This window comes from Motacilla alba, chromosome 3, assembly GCF_015832195.1.
Source record: "Motacilla alba alba isolate MOTALB_02 chromosome 3, Motacilla_alba_V1.0_pri, whole genome shotgun sequence".
Lineage (NCBI taxonomy): Eukaryota > Metazoa > Chordata > Aves > Passeriformes > Motacillidae > Motacilla > Motacilla alba.
In genome coordinates this window covers 109,425,310-109,439,895 of record NC_052018.1, presented here as the reverse complement: position 1 = coordinate 109,439,895, position 14,586 = coordinate 109,425,310, and the positions used below count along the sequence as shown (strand labels likewise).

Sequence of the window (14,586 nt, the reverse complement as noted above, 5' to 3'; positions counted from 1 at the left end):
TTCCTGGAAAAAAAATAAATAAAACAAAGGACTACGCTCCTCTACCTCATTTTTTATCAGCAGTTCATACCTTGGCTGGCAAAAGAGGCCTCCACTTTACCATAAAACCTTATTATGTTACAGAAATGGGGCAGCTCTGCTTCTCTTGGGACTTGACAGATCAAAGCTCATTTTCAGAGAGTTTTATTATCTAAGGATAAGGGGTGTGATCTGTGTGGAGCAGAAGCAGCAAAGGGAACAGGACTATAAAACACAGTGAGGAAAAAGATGGATTCTACCATAACAGTCTAAAAATAGATTCCCTGCAAACAGAGCACGAATGGCTGAGGATCTTCAGAACTAACAGCTCCATCTAGAGTTAAAAACCAAGGGATACCAAAACAAGCTGACAGGTAAAAGGTCCTCAAGACTTCTTAAAAACACCCTCTTAAAGCATTCTCCAAGTTCTCCCAATTTAAAAATTTGCTTTAAAATACTTTACATAAAAGTCACCTAATCCCTGAGAACCTCGAAGGCTTTCATTAAAACCAAACTGAATGCAAAATTGAAAGGAAAACATCTAAAAGTGCTCATCTATCCCTTGGGCTTCCCACAGCTCAGTGACATTGCCACTGCAATCGGGGGAGGTTGGTACATTTTGCCAGTTTTCAGTGGGCTCAAGATTTTAGCAGCACAGAATATCGAGGAATCTGCCTCCCAGCACTTCCAAAGAAATTCATACCCGTGTTCAACACTAAATGAATGGTCCAATCAGGGATACAACTTCCTGCACAAGCAGCACTTCCCAGGCCCCAGCTGTTCACACTTATTTAAAATTTCACACTGGTTTCTGCAGAGGCAGGAGGCCCCTGCTCAGCTGTTTGCTCCAGAGCAAACTATTTTGCAGGCACCTCCCAAAGTAACTCAGTATTTTATGCCTGCTTGTTCTCTTGTTCCCCTCAAGTTTTATCTTACCTTGCAACCTGCACAAAACCAAATTATATAAAGCCAATGCTTCTTCAGCATGCACTGGCTACATGGCGGCTGTGCCTCCCAAAATAATTACTGATACAAAAATAGAATAAAAAGGGGCAGAAAATGGGGAGCTGCTGGAAAACCATTGGATTAGAGGTCTGCTGCATTCCTGCTCCAGAACAAAGGCAGACTTTGTTAGTCACTCCATGCTTCTGGCAACATTGGAGAGCCCCATGGGGTTTTTCTCACATTTTCTACACTTTCCCTCTCTTTATCATCCTCCCAATTTTTTCTTCCTCACTTTCATCCTCTTACATTGCTTTGCCTATTTACCTGTAGGACACCTGTACTTTCCAATGGCATCCCTCCTCCTTTTAGTCCATGTTCTTGATTCTATTTAGCATTATAAAGACAAATATTGTTTAGGACAGACCAAAACACCTTTACTACTTCCCGCTGAAGTACATTAACATGAAAAACCCAGAGCCAGCAAAACAACTGACAAATTTTATTACCATCACCATGTGATTTTTTAAGCTGTTCTGTGCTTCATGTTTAATTGAGAAGCTGGGGCAAGTGTGAAAATACTGGTCTAAACAACTCCACAAACTGCTCTGGAAAGATTCCCAGAGGGTAACAAACATCACCTGGAAGCTTTCTTGAAATATCTGACTATTGATTCATGCACTTCTTCCTCTGCAGAGTGTTTGCTTTCCTTGACCACGCAGGAGCTACAAATTTTTAACAAGTGTTATCACAGAGTCCTTAAATCCTGAAAAGCTAAAGCACAAACCAGAACACGCATAGGCAGTTGGTAATGGAATTGTTTCCTGGTGATTTATCACATTAGGAATACAAATACATGTTTAGGGTTATTGGTTTGTATCCATTTCCTACAGCGGAAGCAATCCTCATTTTGTTGTTTTGGTTTTTAAATGCAGCATTTTGAATTGTATTTAAATCTGAGAACACAGTATTATGAATTCATAGCATTATTAAAAAATGCTGCAAAAGCCTTTCAGAACCTCAAGAGCATTTTGATCCATTATTCACTAGTACCAGCAGAGAGAAATAAGGGTCTTTCAAAGGAGCAGTTTGCACACAAGAGTTCCCTTTTCATGTGCAACCTCAGCAAGTTAATGGCAAAAATAAACTCGCTGCCTTTTCCATGCATTGGAGAGCACAGAGGGCCCAAGGAAAACACTTCCTCTTTCAGAATTTTACTCCAGGACCCCAAATTTAATAATCTATGCATCAAAACCCAAACTTTGACTTAACATTGCCACATTATTCCAACATCAGAGGAACACGTTGATTTCCAGTGTGAAATAAAGGAGCAGCAACTGAAAACTACTTTTTATTTCTTCTGTATCTGTGTTTTTAAAGGAAAAAGTAGGACAACAAATAGTAAACAAACCTTGGTTTCTTATGTAGTCAGTTTCGTGTTCCAAGCTAAATAAAAACGTGGCACTAACACTGAAATTTACAAAGCATGAAGAGATCTGGATATTAACAAACTCTTTCAAAAAGTAGGTTTAAACTTGATATAAGAAAAAACCTGATATTTCTCTGGCTTTGTAAATGTTTTGCAGCCTAAGATAAGCAACCTCATGTTAAACACAAAACCAAGGAAAATGACTGGAAATCACTTAAATCTCCTCACTAGAATGTGCAACCCTTTTGTGTGCACAAAGCCAACTTCTCTTCAAGCAAGTTCAGTTTTGAAGCCATTCCTGTAGGGGAAAGCATTGGCAGAATGTGCACTGCTGATGTCCCATCTAGAAAAGGAAAGCTCTGCCCTCACTCATTCTTTGTTGAGAGAACAAACCCCTGAAGGATTTTTTAAAGTTCCCAACAATCTCCCTGTATACATTTGCAAAAAAAAAAAAAAAAAGTTAGTTGGAAGTAACTCAATCGGGCTTTGTGTTTTTCCAGGCATCATTTCCTCAGTGATAGCTTCAAGTTCCTGGAAACTGGCAATCTCAAAATGAAAATTACCCATTCTTTAAAAGACACCAAAATACTTCAAAACTCATTTCCAAATGGCAGAGACTGCAGGCCTTGGCCAAAATGTGTATTTATGCATTAGGGTTTTTTTTTTTTTTAATCAGAAAAAAAAATCATATTTAAACCCAGTATCCTTTAAACTGTTTTTTAAGCATTTCAAGAAGTTCTTCAATTTTTTAACAAGAGAAGTTTTGATGAATTAAAAAACAGATCTTCAGTCACATGAATAAAGACTTTCTTTTCATTTCACAAGAAATGAGGGTGTTAAGGAAATACGTTAACAAACTGTGTGACACTAGAAATGAAAACACAGTATTTTTCAAGTTAAAGACTTGTTCACAGCTCAAAGAATGCACCTCCTTACCTCCAAAGCTGAATGAAAACACTGTTACATTACTGACACATGGATCTACTTGTCACTTTGCATTAAAAACACTTTTGTAAATGACTTTAATGAGAGTAAGAAAAAAACAACCTAACACAGAAATACTTACATTTCATTCACTTTCTCTTCTGGGCCCTGAACTTGGCCTGTCACGGTTCCTTGGCTGGTATTTTTAACCCAGCCAACCACTCCTAATTTCTTGGCTTCCTGTTCTGTGTACTGATTTGGGAAATAATGAAAGAGGACAGTCAGTGCCAGCACAGACACCGCAGACAGAACACTTCACCCCCCACTTGCATTTGCCCAGCTGTAAGAGCTACACTTCAAACATAAAAATCCATGAGTGATGCTCATCCTCAGGCATTCAGACTTCCCTGGCAGCTCTGGAGTTGCAGCAGGCACAGCTCATTTTCCAAAAAGAACAAGATTTTGATCACAAAGGACTGCACTAATCCCACACCGTTCCCTTGTACCTACTTTATTCCTTTCCATAGCTCCTATCACTGCTCATTTGACCCTTCAATCAGCACAGTTTTTAAACTCATTAAATCTGCTACATGTACAAACTTCCCACTCCCTTTCAAATCCTTTCCACCTGACTTTCACCCTTCAAATCCTACCCCCAGCTGCTGCATTTCTGACAAACAACAGCAAAGGTCAATCTAATTGCTAGAAAAAAAACAAGCATATTTCTGCAGTACCTAAAAATTATCGTTTCCCAGCCATCCAGTTGTGAGGGCATTCACAAAAAGCAAGAGCCAAACTCCAGGTCTGTATGACCCAGTCCAAAAGACAAAACATGCTTTGGAGTGATTTAGCCAATGAAAAAGTGGTGCTGACTATGAAGAGTGTTTTTCAAGGTGATTATGAGCAGCTTCTCCAAACGAATTTGCCCAAAAGCATAGGAATGCAGCTGCAAAACTTTTTTCTCAGTACTGCAGAGCAGCTCAGGATTGGCACTGAGCTGTGTGCTCACAGCTTTGGGCCAGCTCAAAACAAGGCACAGCAAGCTTGGACTTACCCTTTAATCTTGATAGAATAGCTAAATTCAAGGCAAACTCCACTGCAGTCCTCTGTTCCTTTCCTCTTGGCACCATTTCACAACATAAACTGTACATAAAATCTCTCAGGTTTAATATTAAGCATGGGGCACTATTTTGAGACAAAACCACTATTCTTACTTTAATTGTGTCCTCTTGTTTCGTGGGTTTCTGTGAAATGCAAAACCAACCGCTGCACTTCAGAGCTGCTGGAGACACATGCTCAGAGTATGAGCCACGAAGTGCTTATTTGTAGCACATTTTTTCCCACATTTTTCCACAGTAGCCTTCCTTAAATACAGCCACTGAGTTGCCACTTGAAAAATTAAACTGAAACACCTTGTTTCATATTTAACCTTTCTAATGACTAAGGTGTTGCAACATTCTTGTGGCTGTTACATCACAAGCAATCCAAACCACAATCTACACAAGCAACACATTATTAAGCTTCTAAAAATCCATTTTAATATAAAACCATTTTAAGTCTACTACGAGTACTTAACCATCCAACCAAAGTTCAGGCTGGATATATTTACACTCCAGAGACCTGCTGCCTTATTTTTAGCACTGGAAACATTATACCGTAAAGTAGCTAGCAAATCCAGCATTGCCTTACCATCCTGAAACAAACACCTAAAAAAAAAGAAAAGAAAAAGAAATTAAAGTCCTGTGGAAGCATATCACCTGCAGGAATTTCAGTTAATATAAAGGAGCAATGATGCGCATGCAAGTCACCCGTGGTGTTTTACTATGGAAATTTCAGCAACGTTAATACTAGGGAAACCGAACGGGACTTCTGTTTGAGCCTTTCCTTCGTCACACGATTATTATCTTCACACATTCACGTATTTAAGTGAAATAATAAATGCATTTAAGTGAAAACGCCACAGCGTGTGAATGGGAAGGACGGGAGGGGCATTTCCACACACCCGCGCTGACAGAAGCCATGAGCGGGATGGGAACTACTTTGGACAGAGCAGCCTGTGCTCCATTGGGAGCCGAGCCTTAGGGCGCGGGAATATTTACAACGATTTAAAATTTAAAAACAAACAAACAAATCAACCACACGACCAAAAAACTTTCCCGTCCCGCCGGGAAGGCGGCGGCGGCTCCCGCCTCCCCTCAGGCCGCTCCCACCCCGCGCACGCGCGGTGCCGCCGCCGCCTCAGCGCGGCGCCCCTCGCCCGGCAGCCCCCACAGCCCGGCATTACCTTGCACACGCCCGAAGACTTCGTAATCCACGGATTTGAGTGCACCGGCGGCTTTGGCCGGGGCGGACATGGCAGCGGCGAAGGAAGAGCCGCTGTGGCGGCCGCCAGTGCTCCGCGAACAAGCGGCGCCCGGACGGGAGCGCGAGAGGCTCAAGCTTACCGCGCAAGCGGCCGCCTCACGTGCAAACGGGGCGGGCCACGGCACCCCGAGGAGAGCCCCGAGCGTGAGGAGAGAAGGGCCGAGAGCGGCGGGCGGAAACATCGCTCCTCCTGTGAGGGAAAACACCTGGCAGCGAGGGGTGACACAGCTCTCCCTGTAAGGGAAAACACCTGACAGCGAGGGGTGACACAGCTCTCCCTGTAAGGGAAAACACCTGACAGCGAGGGGTGACGGGGTGACACAGCTCTTCCTGTGAGAGGAAAACAGCTGGCAGCGAGGGGTGACACAGCTCTCCCTGTAAGGGAAGACACCTGACAGCGAGGGGTGACACAGCTCCTCCTGTGAGGGGAAAACACCTGACAGCGAGGGGTGACACAGCTCCTCCTGTGAGGGAAAGCACCTGACAGCGAGGGGTGACACAGCTCCTCCTGTGAGGGGAAAGCACCTGACAGCGAGGGGTGACACAGCTCCTCCTGTGAGGGAAAACACCTGACAGCGAGGGGTGACACAGCTCTCCCTGTAAGGGAAAACACCTGACAGCGAGGGGTGACACAGCTCTCCCTGTAAGGGAAAACACCTGACAGCGAGGGGTGACGGGGTGACACAGCTCTTCCTGTGAGAGGAAAACAGCTGGCAGCGAGGGGTGACACAGCTCTCCCTGTAAGGGAAAACACCTGGCAGCGAGGGGTGACGGGGTGACACAGCTCTTCCTGTGAGAGGAAAACAGCTGGCAGCGAGGGGTGACACAGCTCTCCCTGTAAGGGAAAACACCTGACAGCGAGGGGTGACACAGCTCTCCCTGTAAGGGAAAACACCTGGCAGTGAGGGGTGACGGGGTGACACAGCTCTTCCTGTGAGAGGAAAACAGCTGGCAGCGAGGGGTGACACAGCTCTCCCTGTAAGGGAAAACACCTGGCAGCGAGGGGTGATGGGGTGACACAGCTCCTCCTGTGAGGGAAAACACCTGACAGCGAGGGGTGACACAGCTCCTCCTGTGAGGGGAAAACACCTGACAGCGAGGGGTGACACAGCTCCTCCTGTGAGGGAAAATATCGCTGCGTCTGTGAGGGGAGAGCGCCCGACCCCGAGGGCGGGGAAACTCTCCCGCCGTAAGGGACACGGCCCCACGTTCCTAAAGGGCGGCTCCTACAGAGCCCTCACAAGGGGTCATTCTCGTCTCTGTTTCAGATTAGAAATATGTTCAGAGAGCAGTGTCCGAACGGCACCATCTCCTCCTCCAGGACTGGTGTTGCCACACACACACCTGAAGTTGCCAGCACCCACAGCACAGGTGAGCAGCATTAGTCATTCCCGGGCATGTACAGGTTTCATTGAAAACAAAGTGTGTGCCATACATTGCTGAACTGAGGTAATTTTGCCTGATAAGGTGGAAAAATCAGGTAGTTGAAAACAAAGGATGAGAAAAAACCCTCAAATTTGCATTGGGCACCCCTCCCTGAATGAGCCTGAGTGACCAATTTACCTCTCCAATCTCCACATGACTTAAAATCTTCACCTGGAGTATGAACAGCCAATTTCTCCCTCCCTGTGCTGGGGCAAAAGCAAGACTCCTGAGCTGGAGCAGCAGACCCCAGAGAAAGAAAGCTCATTCCATGCAAGCTATTCACCCAGCTTTCAGTGGTATCTCTAGTGCTTATGTTCTCACTAGAACACCTTTCCAAAACTGTCATAATGACATTTCTTTTGTCTATATGCTACAGATAAAAAAAACAAGTACAAATGATTATTTAGTAGGTTGAGTCTCCAGCAACACACCATAAAGGTTTTTCTCTGGTGTGTTCTGTGTCTCCTTGAAGTTTAACTTTCCCCCCGCCATATTTACTTAAAAAAAAAAAAAAAAACAACAACACAACTTTTCAGATAAAATTCTACATTATAAACAGCATTTATCCAACCTTAGAAGATGAACTCTGCTCTCGCTCACCAACAGATAAAGGTAAGTTAACAGCAACTTTACAATAAAAATCAAAATGACTTTATTTACACTCTCCATTAAGTAATTTCCATCCACATGCACCTTGTGTTTTACAGTAATACAGCATAACCTGAGTTGTTCACAGGTTTGGACAGGGAGGTTCAAAATAAAGTCCTAGGAAAGTAATAAAATCATTTTTACCAGACACACAGCTAGAGAAACAACCCCTCAATTCAGCACAGAACACAAATATTCACATAGAAACAAAAAGCTTCCAGTGTGACAGGGAATAGGAACGTAATGGACAAAACTTCATTTGCTTTACCTATGTAGAACATTAAATCCAATCTTTGCCTTTCACAGAGGTCATGCATTTCTCTAAAGTGGAATCAGCACCATTTTGTTTTGAAAGAGGAGGATTCCACAGAAAGACGAGCAGAACACAGAAAATCTTTTGTAATTTGCTGCCATCTGGCAGCAGTGAGGAGCAAGACCAGTAAGAAAGTAGATGTATAGTAGAGTTTATTGCTCTAGAAAGCCACACAAGCCTTGAAAGCAGAGCTTATCCTGGTGCTGATGACACTTTGCTACCTGCAGATTCCAGCACTAGCAACATTTTTTATCACTACAGTCTTTGACATTTCATTTATTTGTCATAACATCTTGTCCCTCTTTCCTTAAACAAGTCCAACTTTCTCCTTATTTCATAACAAGTTGAAGAACGCTCCTGAAGGTGATACTGTAAAACATTTAGTATTTTGCTGCCTAAGTAATCAATATTAGAAGCCAAAGGTTACTCAAACACTCTAACTAGCAAGAGAGCTTTAGCACACACTACCAAAAAATGCGGGCAGCCTGCATGCAGTTCTGAATTTCCCTCCCACTGCCAGCTGTTTATTCCAGGGTGGTGGCATTGGCCTAAGGAGAACCAGTTGGCTGCACCTCCCATAGCTAGAGCCAGTTGTAAAAAATAACAATAAGACATTTCACCACCAGGCCCTCTGCCCCTCCTCTGGGCACAAAGCCTTTAAAAACCTCCCAGTATTCACTCCAAGCACTGTAAAACTTTCCAACAACACTGGTTGTTAGCCATGGCATGAAAAAGGGTATAATAAAAATTATTCTTACTGGAAAGCACCAAAACCCAACAGCAGTGCCCTTGCAGCTGAACACCAGGGACCAGCACAAACAAGGCTTTGCAAGGAGCAAGCCTGGCACATCAGAGACAACAGCCCCACACACAGTACCTGGGCAGCAGAGTCCCTCCAGCAGCAAGAAGCCACACCTACACCACACAGGTAAAAGCAGGAACGAACACACCCATGGTTTAAAGACAAGAGCTCTGCTCAGCCCTCAGCTTAAGTAGAGCTCCTGCACCAAAGAGCAGAGGGGTGTGCGTGGGTCTCAGGTGAGGCTGGTTGGGAGGGGCAGAGCTGTTGGTGCCCTTGACTCCGGCCAGTACCAGTGAAAAGCAATTTGGTTAAAGCATCTCAGTCACTAAGCTTTTGGGCTGGTCACTGGAAAGCTGTAGCTTCCTTATTTGTGCTGTTTGTTCATCTCTGGCACGGAATAGGTGGGAAACCAGCTTTCTGTTCTTTCGTTGGGCACTACCGCTGCTCTCTCTATGTGTGGCTGTCACCTCATGCCACCACACACACCTGATGTTTCCCACTCCCAAAGTGCCTGCCTTTGGCATTCACATGGATACCCCATCAGGCACATAACCTCCCACCTTGCTGTCTTGATTCATCCTTCACCTTGTAGCTACACTGTTTTTCTGCTTTACCATTTTTAGGTAACCTGGCTGCTCCTCAAACCTGCTCTGATTGCACGTCTCTCCCCTGCTACTTCTGATCATAAACGTTCCTTGATGTATCTTTAGCTGTGCAGCTCTGTTTATCTGAACCAAACCCTAGACCTGATTCACTTGCAAACTGTCCCCAGGTGATTTTGGTGAGTGTTCCCCGAAGGACACCAAAGCCTCCAGATAAATTAAGAATAAAGATACTGCTTCTGTTGCCAGGTTATTGCTGTTACCTAGGGAGCATGGAATATCAGGGAAGGTTGGAAGCCATGTAAGCTTAGTTTGACCTTTCCAGCATTTTTTCCTTATTTTCTGTAAACGGTAATGCACATCAGATTTTATTTTTCTGTCCTTTAAGGTAATGCACTGCTGTTCCTTTAGGTATTTTTCTTCAGGCAAAATTATAAACTTCTAACCTTTTTCACTAGTCTTCCTCCTGTCCTCATTCCCATAGGATGTTTCCTCATTCCTAAATTGCATTTACTCCTCATTTCTGAATGAAAATTAAGGGGATTGCTACCTCTACGTCAAAGCTGTATGAGCTTCTTCAGGGTCTTTTTTGCAGTCCTTATTTACATAAGATCTAAATATAGTGAAACCTTTTGGAGGGCTTAATCTCCCAGTTTTTCCTCTTTACTGGCTATCAGGAACTTTCTTCTTTTCAGCACTACAGATTACATTTGGAAGTCTAAAGGGCAAGACGGGCACAAAGAGGGATTCTTTAACAGCTTTATTCTGGTGCTTGTGTGATTGATGACTTTATAGCTGGATCCCCAGCGTGCCCATAGCACAGGGAGGTGACCTGCTTACAGCACTTGTCTCCTGATCCATTTATACTCCAGGATCCAAATCCAGGGACGTGATCCGTGTAGGAAGACCCCCCCCCCCCCACCTGTGCAGCAGTCCCTGAGCAAGGGCAGAGTCTTGCAGGGTATGAGTCACACCCACACGGATCAGATTTCAGGAGTGCAGCCAAACTTTGTGTGCACAGGAGCTAAATTTGTCCCTCGTGCTCCAAAATCCCGGACTGCTTACATAAAGTAACACGAGTGACACATACAAAATTGTGAGCCTGTTGTTTTCCTCTGGCTAGATGATATTGTTTAGATTTCATGTTAGTTTTTTGTTTTATTTTTGTGTCATAGCCTGATTCTTTAGGGCATGAAGACCTATTTACTGTTTCTCTGAAAGGAGCTTTATTTTTTAAGTCAGGCAATAAACCTCTAAACCTCCACCAATAAAACCACATGACAACAAAGTTCAAAGGTTTTCAGTCTAAATTAAGCTTTTAAAAGTATTTTCACTGATATATATATATATATTAAAAAAAAGAATTTTCAGGTAAATCATTCCTAGTTGGTAGTTGTGAATTTTTAATCTGAAATTATAATAAGAAACTAAAACACTGGGTAAATATAAATACTTGCTGTGAGGAAATCAGACTTGGAAACTTGCATCATCACGGCAAAGTTCTTTTAAACTACAAAATGTTGGGAATTAAAACATGAGTATATGAACTAATGGGTCCTATGACAAAAAAAAAAAACAAACCAAAAACATCTCAAACAAAAATGTGATGGATAAAGTTGAACTGTTCAGTACCAAAGCACAGGAATCAGGTGGAATTTGGGGTTAAGTCTGTCAGTTGTCAGCTGGCATGAAAGGTCAAGTCAGTCTTGGCTTGATGACTAAATCCAAACACAAACCCACCTACTACAACGCCCACATTCAAATTGCTTTGATAGGAAAGCAGATTGATCCAACATTTAATTTATGAAATATCCATTCACAGCAAGCTCATTAACATCTGAGGAAAACATTGAGACTCTACTTTTTCTCCTCTTGCACACGCTGAGGAGGAGGAGGAGATGTGGTCATTTAAGGCAGTAAGTGTTCATTCCCATTGAAACATAGGAAATTTTAAGCATCACCCTTCCCACAGCTGCCAGAACAATGCTGTCAAATTTAGGGAGGATTCAGGGCTCTACAGAAGATCTGAGAACACACAAAAGAGCGTGGGTTGCTAAAGGAATGGTTTCTCAGGGAGGTGGGTTGATAGCCTTACATTTTTGCAGCTCTGTGAAACTATTTGATTCATTCTCCTTAATTGCAGTAGACCTTTATTCCTTCTCAAAAGCAACGAAGAGAAAATAGCGAGTATTTCAGAATCTTGCCCTGCATTAGTGCAGCCTGTGCCATCAGGGAAAGTCTCACCAAATTGGTTACTGCTTCACTGCTTGGAAGTGGATAACTTCTGGATTTCATTCTCCAAGTCTGAACATGTGGCCAGCTCTCATCCAAAGTATGATTCCAAAACATTTACTTTTGACAAATTTGGTGAAAGTCAGTATCTGGGTGAAGAAAGATGCCCTCTTGCATTTGAAAGGAGGGATGCTGTCAGTCCCAAACTTTCATCCATGTTTATAACTTCATGGCACCTTCCCCATCCAACCTAGCAGAAACTTTCTTGGTTCTGATAAAACAGGAAGAATCAGCATGATTTTTGTAGACCGCACAGGTATAATCATAGATAGCAAAGAGGCCTTGTTATTTCTCACACAGAAAATCTCAGGGCACTAAAAAAATCCCAGATTGTTAACAACAATCAAAAGGGAACAACTTTTCACGCGGTGCATGAATCAGAAATTACTGCTGCAGAACACGAGGCCAGAACATAATGAGCTTAAAAAACAGATGAATGAGGGGATGAAAAACCTATTTAGCACTATTAAACAGAACTAAATAGCCCGTGACTCAGATGTCTGTCTGTGAACTAAGAAAATGGAGAGTATGCAGGGGGAAATAAGATTGTATGCACGCCCAGTTCTTAATCTTTGGTTCTGAATTTTAGTCTTGTCTCAGGAAAATGTTCTTGCGCATTTCCGCAGCAAAGACTCAGGCCAGCCTGAAAGAAACTGAAAGCTTTGCAGAGAGAAAAAGGCACTGAGTCTGGGAATCTAGTGAGAAGATAAGACTACCTAAGTGAATATCTAACTTCAAAAAAATCAGAAAAGCCCCTGGAGGTCTGGTGGATGCCATCCCTTGCTCTGTGCAGCGCAGGATCGGGTCAGGTGCCCTGGGCTGCTGGCCCTGGCTGGCAGGGCTGGCTATGGCTGCACTCAGACTGCTGCAGCTGCTGTGGTGCAGAGGTGCTGTGCACATCCAGCTCTTGGGTACTCTGAACTTGGTAACACCTCTGGCACCCCTGACATCAACTCAAATTCGCTTTGCTCCTGACTTCCCATCTCAAAACTCCCTGCTTTTCAGAGGTGCTAATTTGCTGGGGATATCTGGGGGTAAGCAGAGTGATTCTGGCCCAGTTTCTTCTAATTTCAGAGCCTGTCAAGCCTCCTGCTAATACCACTCCAGATGCTGATGGCTCTATCTTTCCCAGGCGAAGGGGGCTGGAATCTCCAAGGACAACCATTTTTCCAGCAATGCCTTTGGGTAAGCAGATTAATTCAGAGCATGGCTACAGGATTTGAGCAGGCATTTGGCAAAGCCAAGAAAGCATGGATCAGGTTCTGTAACCATCCATTGCAACGCTACTGAAAAAGAAAACACATGGGGGTTGTAGATAGTGGTATCACAGCCACAGTGAACGCCCACCGGATTGTCCTGCAGAGCCCTCTCTGGAGATTACAAGCTGTCTTTTTCCTGCTCTTTTTGCTCAAGGCAGATTCTGTTCCTCACTTGGATTTTCTAAACCCCCTGAGTTCTTTCACCCAGCTCTCAGCGCTTTGCCCCGCAGAAGGGCAGCTGCTGCCTTTGTACTAAGGAAGGCTCAGTTTTCCATTGGGCTTGGCCTCGAAGTAAAAACACGCAAATGTGGCAAAAGCAACTTTTCCCTCTCCCAGGGATATCCCTGAATTTACAGGCCTCCTGTGCTCCTTAATTGGAACATTCCTTCTATCCAGAACAGCCTTTCTGACAGTTATATTTCCAAGGCTGTAAGGAAGTGTTAATTTACAGTCATTGTTTCACCTTGAACTCTTCTTAACGGGATACCTGGGACAATAATAAACCAATTTACAATTCCTTGAATCCTGGTGTTAGTCAGCAGGCCCAGCACTACCATAATCATGCCCCTGACATAATTACACTTATTATCCCCACATTACCAAGGCATAGACATAAACAACATGCCAGGTTAGACCAAATGAACACCAGAGAGCTCTGAGTCTGTGCCGTGTGATCCTCCCAAAGGTTTGTTAATCTGCTGGGTGTCTCCCTAACACTCCATGAGGGAAGCTGCTGCTTTTGAAACGTGCCAAAAAAGTCTTCTATGCAGATTCCATGCACAAAACCACCCAGCCAGAAGCAAAGGATAGATAATTCTTCAGCAGGAGAGAAAGGATTGGTTGCTTAAGGGAATATTTAAGTGAGATTGCTTCTCCTCCAGGATTCATAAATATTTAAATACTTCTGATCCACATGTCCAAACAGTGAACACACAATCCACCCACAGAATAAAAGCCTGAACAACTACTTGAGCTATGGCCATGATAAACACAATTATTTGTGCTTAATGCTGCTTGAAACAAGGCTGAAAACCTGAGCAAAGAGTTTTGGTTGTTATTTGATTTTTTCTGTGTTTGGAAAGCAGTCTTTACTTTTTTTAATTTTATTTTTAAATAGACATTGACAATTTTTCATCTTGACAAGGAATAGACAAACCAGAGAACTGCAGATGAAGCTGCAACAGATGCATTTGCCACGTAAAAACAATAAATATGATCATCCACTTGGGGTAAGGTGTGTCACAATCCTCTCTGGCAAACACAGGGCAGCTGCATGAGACTCCCAAGTCCATAATGAGCAGTTTCTGTGTGAGTGACTGCAGGCTGCCAAAGGACTGTGTTTCCTTGATTTCCTAGAACAGCAGAATCCCTAGGAATGACCTCTGCGAGTTCACTGTCATCACATGCTCCTCTGGGGCTGGTTTCTGTTTGGCAAGAGAATGAGACAGAAAAATCCATTTCAATGGCTCAAGAGGAACAGAAAAGGAACCCTAATGTCTCTTTCCCCAAAGCTGGCTGCATTTCTGTCATGTCCAGGGAATTATTATTTATTTCAAATAGCTGTGAGT

The 14,586-nt window shown here is 43.5% G+C and overlaps 1 protein-coding gene and 1 long non-coding RNA gene across 3 annotated transcripts in view; one reads left to right on the top strand and one right to left on the bottom strand.

The window, feature by feature from the left end:
• The window catches only part of ACYP2 (acylphosphatase 2), a 34,006-nt gene extending 28,165 nt beyond the window's left edge, over nt 1-5,841 (bottom strand). The window contains exons 1-3 of one of the 2 annotated variants that reach the window (XM_038131866.1): nt 5,598-5,841; nt 5,003-5,019; nt 3,456-3,565 (exon numbers count right to left, since the gene is read on the bottom strand). In XM_038131866.1, the coding sequence (XP_037987794.1) occupies nt 3,456-3,565; nt 5,003-5,019; nt 5,598-5,667 (197 nt within the window). In that variant the 5' untranslated portion in view covers nt 5,668-5,841. The remainder of the gene's footprint in view (nt 1-3,455; nt 3,566-5,002; nt 5,020-5,597) is intronic. The other variant, XM_038131867.1, reaches the window with a different exon arrangement.
• On the top strand, nt 5,779-14,245 carry LOC119698983. Its single transcript, XR_005256317.1, has 4 exons — nt 5,779-5,913; nt 6,946-7,048; nt 12,834-12,944; nt 14,136-14,245. It is a non-coding gene; the product is annotated as an uncharacterized LOC119698983 (long non-coding RNA).
• The last annotated feature ends 341 nt before the right edge of the window (nt 14,246-14,586 follow it).